The sequence below is a fragment of the Alosa alosa genome, chromosome 12 (assembly GCF_017589495.1).
Source record: "Alosa alosa isolate M-15738 ecotype Scorff River chromosome 12, AALO_Geno_1.1, whole genome shotgun sequence".
NCBI classification, from domain to species: Eukaryota; Metazoa; Chordata; class Actinopteri; order Clupeiformes; family Clupeidae; genus Alosa; species Alosa alosa.
In genome coordinates this window covers 30,708,722-30,726,767 of record NC_063200.1, presented here as the reverse complement: position 1 = coordinate 30,726,767, position 18,046 = coordinate 30,708,722, and the positions used below count along the sequence as shown (strand labels likewise).

The window sequence follows — 18,046 nt, the reverse complement described above, 5'->3', positions numbered from 1 at the left end:
TCGTCCCACTAACGAAGTTTGTTTATTTGTTTCCCGAATTAGCGGTAAAGTGCAAACACATTAGCACAAGGCGACTCTAGATAGGGCTGAGCTCCGCTCTGGTAAGGTTAAATGGCGGATCATTCACGAGAGGATTTTGAGATGCACAGATTCCCAAATGAAAGCATATCCACAGATTTTGTTGTGAAATACATTCACACGCATATCCACAGAGTGGTGAAATACATTCACACCGCTGACATTATATTGAGGAAAAAGTATAGCCAACCAAGCTCAAGTAGCTCAGTGTAGCCAGCCGGACCTTCACGTGGAGGCCTGTTAGGACTTAGGCTTAATATCGCTAAAATTATCGCCAGAATTCTGTTAATATAATAATATTTTCATTTTTTCACTTATCGGCCAATAATATATCGGCCGCCGATATATCGTGCATCCCTAGTTTTGATAGAGACTGCTATGAAGTTATAGTGTTATCAATGAAGTACAGTCCTCGCACACCTTCACTACTGCCATAGCCACTGATGTTTGCCTCATTGTTTGGCCTTTGGTTGCTGGAGTCAGTCAGTTTTGGATGATGTATATCCAAAAAGATATCCACAAAGATCGTTTTTGGTCTCATCAGGCCAGAGTAGGGAATCTTCACCTCTGTCACTATCGGCCTTGTTAAAGTCTAAATCAGGCTTGTGCTGTGCTTCAGCAGTGGCTGCCTGCGTGGATCACCACCATGCACACTACTTCCACATAGTGCACACCTTACTGTGTTAGGAAAGCTCTTGCTCCAGATTGACTTCCCGCAGCCTTGGGCACTTCTGACACACTTTCCTTTGTGATTCTCTTCTACATTTCCTAGCAAATATTGATCATCAGGTGAAAGCTTGTGACAATGACCTGAACATTTCAGGGAGCAAGGTCATAACTCATTGCATCACTTCCTCTTTTAACCTCTGTAGCACTTTTGCTGTGGCACTCTGACTGACAAGCAGGGATTTATATCTATTTTTTTTCTAATACTTTTGCACCTCGTCCTCTTTTATGCTAAGAAACCACTTTCTTCCTCAACTCTCCAGACGACTCTTTCCTGCTGACTGTGTGACCTCTTCCCCGTGGGACTTTGTGTCCGTCTGTCACTCTATTTTGGTTCTGGTTCCCACTTTCCCACTTCTTCTTTTTAACGTCCCTCTGTCTCTGTGTTCATCTGTCGCCATCACGGACCTATATAGGTCACTGGTTACCGTTCCTCTCCCTCTGTCTTTGTCTCCATTCACACCATTTGCTGTCAGCTGTAAATCTGAGAGTCATTCAGTTAAATTGATGGTGTTAATCTGATGGTTAATCTATGGATCAACTGCCCTCAATTAGCCTCAGAAATTGTATTACCATTGATTTGTGACTCTGAAGGATGGACTTGTATTTGCAACATGCTCTTTTGGTAGGAGAATCATCAGGTAGAATCCTCCAAAGATATTTGTATAAAAGGTGTCAGATGGATTGTATTTATTTATTATATTGTAGGTTTCACATTGGAAACCTGGGACAATGTTTAAAGCAGCCCAATTAAGCTTTATAATACAGGAATAGGGTGTTTTTGCAACTACAATCAGACAGCTTCTTCTCACAAGATCTGGAGGTATACTGACTTGATCGTTATTTCCTCATGGATCAAATTCCGATTTTAGATGTTACTCAAACCAATGCATCAATCAGTGAACCATATCAGATAAACACGTTAATGTTCCATTGTTGTGAGCTAACCGTCATACCAGCCACAAAGCTAAATAGCGCAGTATGATATTTGGGCTCTGTCTATGACGGATTGATTCTTAAAGCAACACCAAAGAACTTTCCCTCTGTTGCACGCACGCTATTTGTTTATCCAGCACCGGCTTTGCAAATAACAATGTCCACAGATAAGGTAGAATATGTTGCATGATTTTTGAAAGTATGATGTATTGCGACATCAGATGCAAGTCACATTTGTAGTTTTTTATTTCTCATTCCATTGAACTACAGATCCGCTACCCGATCTGGCAAACTTACATAGTGTGGTTATAGCAGATAGAGGGCCGCGAAGCGAATGCAGAAGTGCCGTTCAACCTGTTACAAGTTGATGAAACGATTTTGGAAACATTTTTTTAAGGTACAAAAAACTCTTTGGTGTTGCTTTAATGGTACTTAAAATTACTACAATACTGATTGTATTATGTTTTCTGTTTCATAACTAGATGACTGTTCTGTGATGGAACCCTCAAAATCAGTACATGTAATTATTGTCACTGAAGATTACAGCCTTATAATCTTCAACCACTTGGTATGCATACTGTAGCTAAACCTTGCATCCACTTTGATGTGCATGGAAGGTTTAGCTTTAGCAAAGGCAGTCATCGATTGATTTGTTTATTTGTTTAGTAATTTATTATCAATGGACATTAATGACTTTAACAATTTCATATTTACTATGCCAGCCTGGCAAGTGCAAAAGACACTTGGGGGGGAAGGGGAGAGGAGAAAGGAAGATACAAACTAAACAAAAACAGAATAAGCTAACTAAGCAGAGCAGACAGAGGTCTACACATCTACAGGTATCCTTACGAGTGGAAAGATATTAATCATGCTTACAAATGTGTCCGCTAAAGCTCTTAGTCAGCCTAATTAGCCTTTTAACAAGGAGCGCTGATAATAGCGCACCTCCTGTGTCACATGGACTCCACGCTGGTATCTCGTCGCGCCTCTAACCTTAAACCACAAGTCCACCACACTAATTACTACCCACCGCCGCACCTATAAAAAGGCCATGTGGCCAAACGACAGACTCCTCTGTCTGTCTGTATTAAATGATTTGCGTGCCTGAAATGTTCTCAGTCCATCCACCTCTGACCGTGAGAGTTTATTTCACAGATACGGGGAAGCATGGGGGCAAGCCTCAGCACATCCTCGGCTCTCACCTGACCGCTTTACTGCCCAAATGCACTCTTTTATTGGATTGATGCTGAATTAGATGCTTGTGCTGATTTTCACAAGATGCATTGTGTGTGTGTGTGTGTGTGTGTGTGTGTGTGTGTGTGTGTGTGTGTGTGTGTGTGTGTGTGTGTGTGTGTGATACTCACTCACCAGAGGGAGATGTACCAGCGCGTGTTCCAGAAGCCGGCGGACCGTCACTCTGATTTCTCCCGTCTGGCTCGTGTGCTCACAGGCAATGCCATTGCACTGATACTGGGCGGAGGTGGAGCCAGGTACACACACACACACACACACACACACACACACACACACACACACACACACACACACACACACACACACACACATACATATTCCCTGATGTTGACCATTATTCCGTCACATACATACACACACACACACACACACATTCACACTCATACACATTCCCTGATGTTAACCATTAGTCCGTCACACACACACACACACACACACACACACACACACACACACACACACACACACACACACACACACACACACACACACACATACACACACACATACACACACACACACTGCAATATGCCCACCTACACTTCTGCATTTAATAATGCTTTATCTGTGCAACCTTATATTTTGCCATATGTACACACTCACACCCATAATTATACACAGCCTGACTCACCAACAGCACACCCGGCTGAACCCGGTGGAAAAAAATAATAATCTAAGGCTAATATGATGTTGAGATGGTTGTTGAGATGACGAATGTCTTTTCTGAGTCACTACTGTTCTGCTGCAGGCCCCCCTCCCACACAGACTGTCATGGCTCCTTCTCACCTTCTCTTCAGTCATCCTCTCTGCCTCCTCTCCTCACCCCTCTTTCTCTCTCTCAGTCCTGCTCATCCCTTCTTCCTCCCGCACTCATCTTTCTCTGACAGCATTCTATCTGTCTGTCACACCCTTATCATGTTCAGGAGGTGCTGAAAGGTTGGTTTCAGATTTTCCTCTCCTCCTCTGTGCTGTTCACCTATGGTGCTATTTTGTTTCAGTCCACTCAACTCTCAACTTTTACATTTCATTTCTCTTTATTTTTTCCTCTCAAATCTGTCTGTAATTCTCTCCTCTTTCACTATCTTTCTATGCCTTTTCATGTCTAGATGTGTTCCTCTGCTTAGGAAACGTGCCCCAGTCTTACTTTGGTTACAGTAGCTCCCGTGTAAGTGACTAGAGTCTTAAGAGAAGTGGAGTTCAACCAGTAGGTCTGTAGACCAAATGCATACAGAGGTCTTAGACGCTGTGAGACCTTTAGGGTCCTGCGCCCACCTGTCGCCTTTTTTTTTTGTGCCGACAGTGCCCTCACCCTCATTTTCAGAGCACTTTGGTCAAGTGTTTATTGGTCAAGTGTTGCTAGGTTACCAAAAAGCAAGAGAGAAGTGAAATTTACGAGCGTGTAGCTGTTCTAAAAGTTGAACGGATTTCAACTTTCAGCGCTCTGAGCGATGCGGAAAAAAAACGGTCAGTGTCAAAGGCTTTTTTTTCCACCGAGGGCGCTGACCGCTGTGAACACTGAACTTCTTCATAGGATTTGTATAGAAAATAGTCGTCGGCGCAAAAAACGCAATTGGTGGACACACAGGCCCTTATCCAGTAGACGTCTTAGACCACTGACCCGGATTTACGTCAGGTCCTGCTGCGTGCCGCTGCAGCTTTGACATGGTTGCCAGAGATGACCGCTTGCCAAAAACACCAGTCAATTTGTGACTACCAAGTGTCCAGCGGCATCATGTTTCAGAAGCATCAAAGACGTAGCTCGTGCCTTGCCTATTTTAGCATGGAGAATGTTTCTGGGACGCTTCTGAAAGCAATGTCGCAGTCGGAATGGAATGCGGCTGGACCTGCTTTAAATCCGGAGTGAGGCATGTCCAACTACCTCAGAAGTCCCTGAAAGGCTTCAGAGTGTTCAAATGTTTATTGGTGAGTGAGCACCCACCCATGCATATTCCTCTGTCATTTCTCTGTCCCTAATCTTTTTTCTTGATCTCCCTGTTGTCTGCCTGTCTTAGGGGATGCTCTCAGGTGGGTATCCTCCGTGCCCTGATTGAGGCGGGCATCCCAGTGGACCTGGTGGGCGGCACCTCTATCGGCTCCATGATGGGGGCAATGCGAGGACCAAGAGCTACAGCCAAGATTCGCTATACAGACGCGGGGGTGGGCCGTGGTGAGACACCTCACACACACACACTATACACACACACACACACACACACACACACACACACACACACACACACACACACACACTATACATACACACACACACACACTATACACACACACACACTACACACACACACACACACACACACACACACACACACACACACTACACACACACACACACACACACACACACACACACACACACACACACACTATACACACACACACACACACACACACACACTATACATACACACACACACACACACACACACACACACACACACTATACACACACACACACTATACACACACACACACACACACACACACACACACACACACTATACACATGGAAATACATACATCCACACAAACCCATACACACTTGGCACAAACAAACAAACAAACAAACAAAAAATTGAAATATTACTAAGACTATATTTGATGTTTGTTCCATGATACAAACAGATGTACACGTGTGCCATACCAAAAACTACTCAGTACATCATTTCAAAGCAAAAAAAGCCATGCACATGTTGGCTGTTTAAAAATGAGAATGCCCACCCAAGGACTTTTTCTGACAGGACTGGAGTAATTTTATCATCTTCTCAGAATTAATCACCCACTAGGTTTCTCGGTAAAACCTGCGGCCTTTGAGGCGTTTAGAGGTCATTTTGAAATTGCCTCCCCTGCGGCTCGTCAGCCTCCATGCCGACGGTGACCTGTGTGTCTGACCCCTGTCTCTGTCCAGGAAATGACTTCCGTGTTCAAGAAAGTGCTGGACCTGACCTACCCCATCACCTCCATGTTCTCTGGAGCAGCCTTCAACTCCAGCATCAGCAACATCTTCAAAGGCAAGCAGATCGAGGTCAGTCCCCTCCACTCCACACACACACTCACACACATTATTCTCCCAATCTTCCTCCCTTATCTTTCCAGAGAGGAAAAAGAAGGTACAGAGTGATATGACCCAAAACGATGCACACACACACACACACACACACACACACACACACACACACACACACGCACACATATATGCACCTTATTCTCCCAATGGAAAGACAGAGCGCTGTTTCCTCCTGTATGATTTCCTCTGTGAGGACTGGGGGTTGTGGTTGTATGAGGTGTTGATAACGATAGCGGTGGTGTGAGGTCAGGTGGTAAATGTGTCAGTGTGGTGAATGTGTCTTTGTTTGTTGAATAGGACCTATGGATCCCTTACTTCAACATCACCACTGACATCACTAACTCCACCATGAGGGTACACACAGACGGTGAGCTTCACACTCATAACGTTCCTGTGTGTCAGACATGTCATTTAACACTCACCTTTTCCTTGCGCTAGCTTTGATCTTTCAGCCCTGTATTTGATGACTGAGTATAACTACTATACGATTACGATACGATACGGTACTGTACTGTACTATATGATACCATGCTACTGTATACTATACTATACTATACTATATTCTAAAACTGACAGTTCCGGTCCTTGTTTGTGATTGTGCTGGATTTTACAACGGCATCGAATTCAGCCAAACATACATCTTGACCGCATTCTGTTCTATATTACTGCGCTACCATGACTTTATACAAAAGTTAAAGTAGCTGCGTCTCGACGTTGCTTGGCAACCATCCAGATAGAGGAAATATATTTCTTGGCGGAAGAATGATTATCTATGAATAAATCGTTACATTTCTCGTTGCTTTGCTTTTACTTTATGAAACTTTGCCAGGTATTTATAGCAACAGTTTTAGAAAAGCAATAGCAACACCCCTTAGCTGTTGTAGAATCAGCGTAACCTACGGCCTCTCGGGGCTTATTGCTTAACTATACTATACTATACTATACTATACTATACTATACTATATTATGACTGAGTATAAGAGTAAGAGTACTCAGTGTAACTATTAATTGCCTCTCTCTAGCAACTCTCTTCTGTTTTGCCCTTTTACTCCTGTCTTAATTTTATCTTTGTCTCTCTCTCTCTCTCTCTCTCTCTCTCTCTCTCTCTCTCTCTCTTTCCCTCCCATCCTACCTGTCTCTCTCAGGCTCTCTGTGGAGATACGTGCGTGCCAGCATGTCCCTGTCTGGCTATCTGCCCCCGCTGTGCGACCCTAAAGACGGGCACCTGCTGATGGACGGTGGCTATATCAACAACCTGCCAGGTGCCTTATAGAGCCAATAACCCCTCCACCGCTAGCACCACATCGGTTATTGCTTTAGCCATAATACAATAGCAATGCATAGCTGTGTTAATAATATCCATAAAACACACACACACACACACACACACACACACACACACACACACATTCTGACACCTGCATTACACAGATAAAGCAGCTTTGGTTTTGGAAATGCAATATCGTAAAGTGATGTTTAGTAAGGGCTATGAAAAGTAAATGGGTTTCATGAACGTGTAGTGCTCCATATTTATTCATTCTGGTCTTGTGACTGAGACTAACTCAAAGTCAAATCAGTGATCTTCCATTATGTGTGGCCATTGTTCACAGGCTTTACTGTAACGGTGGAAAGACCTGAAAGGTCTTTTCAGCTAGATTTGTTGTACTCCTGTACATTGTTTTTGTGATTATGAAAATGATGATGATGTATTACAAAATGCACAAAAAACTTGTCGGTATACCTAATGCAAAGTAAGTCTGATTTGAGAAGTATATTTTAGTAATTTCAGAGATGATCCAGTCATATTAAGATCTGTGTGTGTTGCCAAAATGATATTGAGATATTTTTGAACCATGTCTCTAAACTGTAAATCCGCATACATTGCCATTTTCCCATAATCCTTGCGTTTGATATCTTTGTTTCTTTGGATCCTTGGATTTCCCCACTAACAGCTGACGTGGCACGTTCCATGGGGGCTAAGGTAGTGATTGCCATAGACGTGGGCAGCCAGGATGAAACCAACCTCACCAACTACGGGGATGCGCTCTCAGGGTGGTGGCTGCTATGGAAACGCCTCAATCCCCTTGCAGAGAAAGTCAAGGTGATGGACGTGTTGGGTTTGCATACATGTGTGTGGGTTTGCGCGCATACAGTACGTGTGTATGTGTGTGGGTATGTATTATGAGTGTGTGTGTGTGTGTGTATGTGTGCGTACGCATATGTGTGTGAGTGTGTGTGTAATGCACACCAACACTGCACCTACATAATACATCAGCCACTGTTACGTTTAGAATTGAGTTAATTAAGCCAATGGAAAAGTAAGTGTAGTTCATTAGTGATCTACACGCATTCAATTAAAGATCGCTGCACACCAGGAAAAATAATGTACAATCTCATAAAGAGAACTGTCATGTATGGTACTCTGTTTGCAATGCATATGCAGTTTTCAGGACACTATGTTAGAGTAACTATGTGGCTGAATACAACTGGATACCAAAGTTGCATTCATGTTCCAGGTAGGGATGTAACGGTATGAAAATTTAACCTCACGGTTATAGTGACCAAAATTATCACGGTTTTCGGTATTATCACGGTATTTTTAGAAGTGTGTGTTCAATATGTTTTTAGGCCTACACAAGATGAAATAGTTTCAAAAAAGTGTCCCGTTCAGTTTTCATGTTTAGTGGCTATGTGCTTATATCTTCTTACCTAACATTACTTGGAGGTTGCTATTACTGTTATTTGGATCAATAAGTGAGACCAGGCTTGGAATTTCACCATTCTGGGGGCAAGGCCACTTGGCCTTCAGTTGGGCATATTTGGTGGAGGGCACAAAGGCCACATGTTAGGGCACCAAGGCCAAAGTTAACTATACAGTAGTAGGCTATAAAAATGATCAAATTTGTATAGCCTATTCACTGCAGTAGACCTGCATCACTGTATGAAACATTACAAAAACATGAAACATGACATATTACATAGAACTGCAAATCATCTGATCATCTAATATTTACAGATATCTAGGCTATATTTAACATTTATTTTATATTTGGCCTGTTATGAAATCATGTATTCAATTTAAGCACAGTTCAGCTTTAAGAAACTCAAATAGCCTAGATCTAGCTTAGCATTTTGTGATCTACTTTCACAAACTCTTAGTCAGCTGTCCTCTGATTTACCGATATCTAGGCGATATTTGTATTTATTTTGTATTTGGCCCGTTATGAAATCATGTGGAACAATTTAAACGCATTGTAAAACTTACAAGCCCAAATTTGGAGACAGCCATGCATGTCAAAATTTACTGCAAATTCAAAACTGGATTACTGGATAACTGTAGAGGGGACTGCTTTACACCTTTGTGTTCGGTAAGGTCTGCTGTTTAATCTGATATATGGTTTGTCATGTGTTAAACGAAAGGTTCGTGAAGTATTGCACCGAGAGGAATGGGTAGGAGATGGCCCATAAAACCTTCGGTAGAATTTATTATTAAATTGAATTATATTATTTACTTTTCTCATGAACCGTTCACCACAGCAATTCGGCTAACATCGTTTAAAGCTGAAAAAAGCTCTTTCATGTGATACTTGTGATGTCTGTGTGATGGGTAGGCTACTTTCTTGTAGTTAGTTCAACTGAGAAGAATGGGTGAATTTAGGCGCACTTTCTTTCTTGCACTGTCACTTTCTCCACTCGTAAAGACTAAATTAATTTTTGCTGTAAATATTTTGACAGGCCACAGGCTAAATAAAAATCGCTATTAGTAGGACATAGAAGCAGAATATTGAAAGAAGGGCACCAAGGCCACTGTGGCCTGTAAACCTCTGATTTTCAAAGGGACATCACGGCCAGCGGGGCAACGACGTGGCGCCGTGAAATTCCTACCCTGAGTGAGACCAAATTGAAAGTGTTGAAATAAAACTTTAGGCTACTGTGTTCTTCTGATAGCATTGACTGGAATGGATTTAATGTGGACCGCGAACATAAAAGGCGAGAGTGGCTAAATGATACAGTGCAAGTTTTTGGTGAAAATGTTCCGCCTAAAATCAGTTGTAAAAATCAAATAGCTTGTAGAAATCTAGAATCAAATAGCAGTTAAAACCATCAATTAGACAACAGAATCAGTAGGGTACCAATTTTGCTTCATTGTACCAGGCCTACTGTATGTCAAAAGCAGGCTCGGATGAAGCTGGAAAGGATTAAACACGGTTTCAACACCGTGGTAATCAACCGTGATAATTATGATTTCAAAAAAAACGGTAATTGTTATCGTCAACATTTTTATCACGGTTTATCATTATACCGGTAATCGTTACATCCCTAGTTCCAGGGTATTGTCATTAGGCAGTGTCAGCAAAAGGCCCTTGTCTATCTCCCAAATTAATTAAAATGTAACCAAACAGACCTTGCAAATTAGTGAAGCCTTAACATTTGAGTCAATGAAATGAAATAGCGAAATAATCTACTCCTACTGGTTGCACCCCATTTTATTAATGTTCCATGTCTGTTGGTGCTTTTTTCTGTAACATTTTGGACATTTTATCAGCTGCAGCAATTTGTGGAGACGCAAAGACAATTAGTGAGACAAATGTGCTGTAAGGCAGGTGTTGCCAAGATGTTCATGCGTGTGGTTGTGCACGTGTACTGCACATGTGTCGCGTATGTCCGCTAAAAAGGGCATGCTGTGTCTTTGAGCTTCCGTGTGTGTATGCGTCGCAGGTGCTGAACATGGGAGAGATCCAGACGCGGCTGGCGTACGTGTGCTGCGTGCGGCAGCTCGAGTCTGTGAAGAACAGCGACTACTGCGAGTACATCCGCCCCCCCATCGACCGCTACCGCACGCTGGAGTTTGGGAAGTTCGATGAGATAGCGGTGAGTCTGTCCCCATTCTCCCTGTGTCCCGGACAGTGTCCTTATGATGAACCCCTTCATTCTGAAACAGTGGTCCACTGGTCCATTGATTACAGATCTTAAGTGTAAGGAATGTAAATTTGAAGTGAAATCGATTAGAAGCCATGAGAATTAATGCGTTACGGAGCCCATTCACATAAAACATTGTGTGAGTGTGTCAAGCTTAAAGTTCTCAGGCACTGTGCTAGAACTCAGACGTGGGCCTGGCTATTCAAGATTTGCAAGTACATAATTGTGTGTACTTTACAGTGTTAGCTAAATGGGTTCATTTCTTCCTTAGAAGTGATGAAATCAGTGTATTTCTCATGTATACAGTTAGCTGTATGGATTTGGTATGTAATAAAGTAAAGCAAAACGTTTGATAAATTATTGGATTATACTGATGTTTCAAATGAACTTTCACTTTAATTAGTGTTACGGATGTAGGCCTATTATGTCTTGTGTTCAGGGCTCAGGCAGCCTATTCAAATGGAGAAAAGTAGTCACTCTGCAGTGTGGTATTATAATGAACATGGACCAGAGAAATGAAAGGAAAGAGTTGCCTGAGGGGATCAGAAAGAACATTATAGCAGGGTTCCTACGCAGTATGGAACCCTGCTATATAATGATAAAATATGAAATTTGATTTTAGTAATTTCCAGGTCTGGATAAGTATGGAAAAAAAACAAGGGTATGGAGAAATATCCAGACTATTGCATCTACAGTACTAATCACTTCACTCAGGTCATAATGAACCATTCCTACTGTTGTGTAGCTTAACTGTCAGTCCCCAATCCCCATCGTCAAGATACAACTACATGGGGGTCCTGAGGAAAAATTCTCTCCCACAAGGGGACCCTGATGCCAAAACCAAATTGAGATCCCCTGGTCTATGAAAGTGCCCTACACTATTGTGCACTGGTATGTTTGCATAGCTCTGCTATTTTCGGCTAAAACATTGGTAGACTTTTTCTTTAGATTTTGTGAAAGTTACCAAGACATGGATACTGCATTATCTGATAAACTGTTATTGCACAAAATACTGTCTAAATTGATTTCTGATGCCTCTGCCAGCAGTCTATCATATGTAGGCTATGTTGTATCTATGAGCTCTACTCGGTGAAAACCAAACCTCATGGTTGTATTTATTAATTGATAGCTATTACGCTAGATAGAATGGCAAAAGTGTTCGTCTGAAGTTGACAACAGTTGGATTGAGTGAGTGCCCGTACAAACTGCCAGCTGGCTCGACCCAGCTAAATAGACGAATATTAAGTGTCATTTTTTAACTCACCTCAGTTTTCCATACCTTTGTTTTCACTGAGTTGTCCTAAACCGGAAGTTGCCGCAATGTCGAGAAAATGGTCATAAAAATCTACCGAGAAGTTTGGAAATTTGATTATGGAAAAAGTATGGAATTTTGAAATTGAAAATGTGTAGGAACCCTGTTATAGACAAGCATGTTGGAAGTTAAGCATATCAGACCTACTCCAAGAAGATAGCTGTTCCAGTGCACATTGGTTTCACATATTATTAACCAGTTTTTTAGGCCTATTTCACACCTCGTCGGAAACTGGAGTTTTTTGGATAGTCATATCAGCTCTATCTTCAGAGATGAAAAATGAACAACGTGTCTAAGAAAAGAACACAATACGTATCTTGAAAAATGGAGGCTGCACACCAACACACCTTTAGACCCATCCAAGAATGTTAAGGAACTAACAGTGGACTATTACAAAGTCCGGACCTAAATGTCACCTCTGCAAAGCTCTGAAAAGTGTGTGTGTTCTCAGGAGGTGGGCTACCAGCATGGGAAGACAGTGTTTGACGTGTGGTCTCGCAGCGGTGTGGTGGAGAAGATGCTGAGGGACCGGCACCAGGAGGAGTTCCACAACACCCAGAGCAACAACGTGAGACGCCACACACACCATGGACGTAACACACACACACACACACATACATACACACACACACACACACACACACACACACACACTTATTTTCATTTGGTAGCTGGACAGTTCATTTCAATAGACGGGACTAACAAATGATTTCATACCTGTAACCTCAGAGAGAGACGGAAAATAAAAGCAAGTATCTGGGTGAAACTGTTATGTCTAAGTCAGGCTGGTTGTTTTTGTCTTGTGTATGCACAGGTGGTCACCTGTCCTAATGCCTCGTTCACTGACCTGGCTGAGATCGTCTCGCGCATTGAGCCTGTCAAATCAACTGTAGTGGACGGTAAGAGCAAAGGTCAGCTAAAGGTCCTTCCCTTAGTTTAGATGTGATGCCCTAATGGTCTTTTGCTGCCACTACTCCCAGACTGTTGCTTATTGCCCTGAGAGATCTATTGGATACAGTTTTATTTTCCTCCTGGAATCTTACTGTTTTTTCAGGGTCATGCAACTAATGTTGATTGAAATAGTTTTCACATAAAAATAAATTGTTGTGATTTTAGCAAGTATTTCTGTTAAAGTTGCTCTGACAACCTTACGTTTGTGTTCCACGGCAATGCACAGCTCCTCGCTTGATAAGGAGCATGTCCTTTTTTTTTTATTTGCCTTAAATTACAAATTACTCACTACTGTGATTGTCTTATAGACCGCAACATAATAAGAGGAGGCAGACAACAAAAACTCAATCTGAATTTTAAGTCATTTATTAAACCTAGAGTGAAATGAAAGAAATGTCTGGGGTTCAAATGAATGAATGAATGTGTGCAGATGGCATGTTATTTGAGTGCAAATGTGTGTGCCTTCAAAAAGGGTGTCATTCAAAAATGAGAAAGGAGCATAGGCTGGAGCAAAAGGTGTTGAGGTGCTTTTAGAGACCCGCACCTGGTGCCAGGTGTGGGTGATCACCACTTGCACAATGCACACTGATTCACATGTTATTAAGTTGAATTGAAATCCAACCATTCACGTGTGCTCTGGTTTTCTCTCCTTCAGAAGAGTCTGACTACCACACGGACTATGAAGAGGAGCTGGTGGAGAGCGCTCTCTCAGACCTGGAGCTCACTGGTCGCTACGGAGACCACACCGAAGAGGAAATTGCGGATACAGTAAGACAACCCCCATCCTCCTCCTCCTCCTCCTCCTCCTCCAACCATGCCATGGCCTAAATAACTGACTGTAACTTTTCCTTTGGACGTAGTTATAGTTGGGATAATGAAGTAGCATTTCCATGCACCCACAGTCTGGATGGAGACTGTATTTGTCCTGTGGTGGGTGTGCGGCTGCATGTTAAGTAATTAGCCAGGGGCAGGTGTTTTTATCTCCTCTTTCTCTCATAATCTATGAAGAGCTCAACTCGGTTTCATTCCACTTGAGGCCAATTAGTAGTTCAGGAAGAAAGGAGGCGTTGAGTTGATTACACGCCAGGTGTATATATTTTGCCTCGTCAGGGCTGGAGAAAGATAAGTTAAGGCTAACAATTCATGGGTTTCATCAGGTCCCGTTACACAGGTGTATTAATCAAGCACCATGCAGGATGCATTCATAATCAAGGTGCATGATTGTATACACCTGTGGAAAGGGACCTGATGAAACCCATAAATAGCATGATTACATGATCAGTAATATTGCTTTGTAGTGTAAGGACACATCTACCTGTTTTAAAGGCAGGGCTACACCGTCACATTCTTCGGAGATATCCAAACTCTCAATGTGTTACATACTGTAGATGTCTGGCTACTGAGCTGATTTTTAAAGGGCTGATTTGACAGGGCCTTGCACTACCCAGTGAGGGCAGAATGAATCTCAAGCCAGCAGCATTGCACTGAGGTTGCGCCATCTGACATGCACTTCTTTGACACTGGACTGAGCTCGTTTTCCATTAACAGCCCACTACCTCTGTATCCTCTTCCTCAGGATGAAGAGTTGGAGCTGCTCCGCCAACACAACTCTTCACCCCCTTTGGAGAACGTGGGGCCTTCCTCTCCCCTCCTCAGCCCTGACACCGACACCTCCTCCAGCCTCAGGGCCAGGAAGGGCCACAGCTCCACACCAGCCAGTCCCTGACCTAAGCTGACCTGACACACACACACGCACTTACACACACTCACACACACACACTCACACACAGACGTACATACACACACAGAAAGTCGGATTGAATTATTCACCTTCCTCATCTTCTGGGCCAGGAAGGGCCATGGCTCCACACCAGCCAGTCCTTGACCACACACACACACACACACACACACACACACACACACACACACACAAAACAAGCAAACAACTTACTAAGAATACATTTATATGTTGTCAGGAATACTTTTAGCCTGAGCCTTAGACACAGACACACACACATATACACACACACATATACAGTGAATTGGATTGAACTCTTTTGAGTTACTACCCCAACTCCTGTATCCCAGATGCACTTGAGAATACTCAGCACAATCATGGACATTATAACACAATTGCATTAGCCTTCCCGTGCAGCTTCCCAAGTCCTGATGAGAAGGGAAGGCTCATTTGCCTATGCTAACCCCTTAGGCTAGCATCAGGCTAAAGTCCAATCATTTGGGGCTAGAGGTGTTTTTGATGTTATTGGTCTTCCATCGGAGGATAGTTCTAGCCTCGATTTTCCTCCATTAGTTAGGACGTGTTATTTTCCATACTGTCTTTTGGATAGGGTTAAGTGTAGATGTATTGTTTTTGATTTGTTTACTGGTTGGCTCTTTTGTAGGATTTTTTTTTTCAATCCAGTGTCTGAAGAAATCTCCCACATGATGGTAAAGTGTTGATTTTCCCAAACAGCTAATAATTATGGGAAATAATAATTATGATTTTTCTCAAATCACTTAATAATGCGACTAGATCGTCCAGATGCCTTCTCAGAGTCTTTTTTTTATACAAAAAGCTTGAACATTTTTTCATGTATGCAACGAATATATGCAAAGATCATCCAGTAGAGCTGGACAGTACATTTCAATGGACAGTCCATAGACGTGACTAACGAAGAATGATTTCATACCTCTAACCTCTGACACACAGACACATACAGTACTAACACACACACATACACACTATTCTCACATAAGCCTATCAATGCAACAATTGTTTGACCAAGGATACCATGTGTTCTTCGGGCCTCAGAAACAAAATCTAGCTAGCGCAGAGAAGTGCCTTCGCATTTATTCATCAATCATGATAATGTGATTACTCCTAACATTGATGCATCGTAGGTGCTCTAGGGTTCAGATGTCTCACGTATCCACTATTTAGTAAAAATGAATATTATGATTGACTGGAAGGTTTATTGATGTGAACGATTCAAACATGAATCAAGCATGTAAGTGAACTGCCATCGAGCTTTGGCTAGCAAAACCAAAGAGTGGTTTAAAAGGTCTGTTTTGGAAATCGGCCATGTAGTGTTGCCGAGAAAGTTGCCACGGTCCTCCCTTCAGCACCCATGTCCATTCCAGCCAAGACTAAATGATTCTTTGTCTCTGCACACTCAGGGACTTCCGTCTCGAGTGTCCCTGGACTTGAATCACGCCTTCTACTGAGCAATCACTATTCTCCCTCCATTGTTATTAGATGTGACCTTGTCTGGTGTAGAAACACCTTAAGCATTGGTGGTCTGGACACAAGGCTTGAAAGAGCTTGAAAGAAAATAATATTGTGTGTTAGGGTTACGGTCCCGAACAGTTTCCATTGTTTGGGAAAAAGGCTTGGTGATTGTGCAAGAAGTGTAACGTGAATACGGAATGCCATGGAGAGTTTGTTTGTGAAGCACTTGTTATATAAAGGAGAAGGGTATTTGAGTTGTAAAAAATAAGACATAATGTGATGTTTCGTATTATTGTTTACTACCTAACAGATGAGGTGCAATGACATCACCTCTGTTCAACATTTATTAATAAAAACTGTTACATATGCACCTGGTTATTTGTACTTCTTGACTTCCTTAATACTGGCTGTATTTTGAGTTGGCTGAAAGGCTGAATGTGTCACATCTGTTTTTCTCGACAAGTGATGACCTTTGTCATTGTGACAGAGCTGCATACTCATGTGGTCACTCTGATCTTTGAGTCATCGGGAAGTGTATTGAATAGATGGCCTCATGAATAGCCACAGTGGCCGCAGATGTATCTTGTTGGAATGGTACCATTTGGACACTCAACACACTCAAGGTCCTGAATTTCATACTACTGAACACTGACTGGGAGCTACAGAACATTGTGTGATACTGAAAACTGATTGACTGTGAACACCGGAACAATGTTACGTTTGGTTTCAATGTTTGATGTTTTGTTTTTCTTCCTTCCGAGTGGCTGCATCTTACTGGGGCCCAATTTCTGACAGGATATCTGATTTGTTGGAGCGGTGCCACTTCAAGACGGGATAAATGACCTTCCTATCATCTCAGCTTTTTCAATCACCGCAGTGGATAGAAGGACATTTTATTTTATTTTTTTAGATCTCCGACTGAGTGGTAGCCTGACGAACCAGACCCACATCAAGATGTAGGGTCTGGGAACTCACCATTTGCAGTGTTCAATCCGAGGGGCGGGATAAACGGTTGTATTACAAATTCCCTCTGCACACAATAGGATAGCGCTACAACTCATGAGTCCCATGCGTTTTCCCACCAGCGGAACTAGTTGGCTTGTTGATCAAACTTTTGCCAACTTAAAAAAAGCTTAACTGACGCGCTATTTGCCAGCAGCAGCCATCTTCTTTTTTTTCAAGTAGCAGGGAATTCACACGGAACCGTCGCAACTCTGCCATTAAGACCGCCTACCGACTCCATAAACGTTGTGATTGGCCTGATTGAAGTTTAATTTTTCTAGCTCGCAAGCCAACGGAGAGTTGCTAGACTACCCTGGCTGCAAATTACATTTGCTGCCGCTAGGGTGCGTCTAGATTTCTAGGCTAGCTGAGTGGCTTTCCTGTGTTCACACAAATCTCACAGCCAGCTACGGCCACTCCTCCACTACACTGCAGTCTGACCTGAGGGCTAATATAAGCTAATGGCTAATTATGAAGATGAATGGAAGGCGAAGGGGACCGAGTAGCACTGAAGTCTAATGCAACCAACAGTCCTCAATCAGTGTCAGCTTCTTGC

General features: G+C 42.6%; 1 protein-coding gene across 1 annotated transcript in view; it reads left to right on the top strand.

Annotated features, from left to right (window-relative positions):
- The window catches only part of pnpla7a (patatin-like phospholipase domain containing 7a), a 42,468-nt gene extending 25,610 nt beyond the window's left edge, over positions 1-16,858 (top strand). The window contains 12 exon segments of the mRNA XM_048258660.1: positions 3,112-3,230; positions 5,007-5,105; positions 5,107-5,161; positions 5,918-6,034; positions 6,374-6,443; positions 7,222-7,338; positions 8,029-8,177; positions 10,796-10,948; positions 12,760-12,876; positions 13,123-13,207; positions 13,915-14,027; positions 14,836-16,858. Coding sequence (XP_048114617.1) covers positions 3,112-3,230; positions 5,007-5,105; positions 5,107-5,161; positions 5,918-6,034; positions 6,374-6,443; positions 7,222-7,338; positions 8,029-8,177; positions 10,796-10,948; positions 12,760-12,876; positions 13,123-13,207; positions 13,915-14,027; positions 14,836-14,985 — 1,344 coding nt within the window. The 3' untranslated portion in view covers positions 14,986-16,858.
- The last annotated feature ends 1,188 nt before the right edge of the window (positions 16,859-18,046 follow it).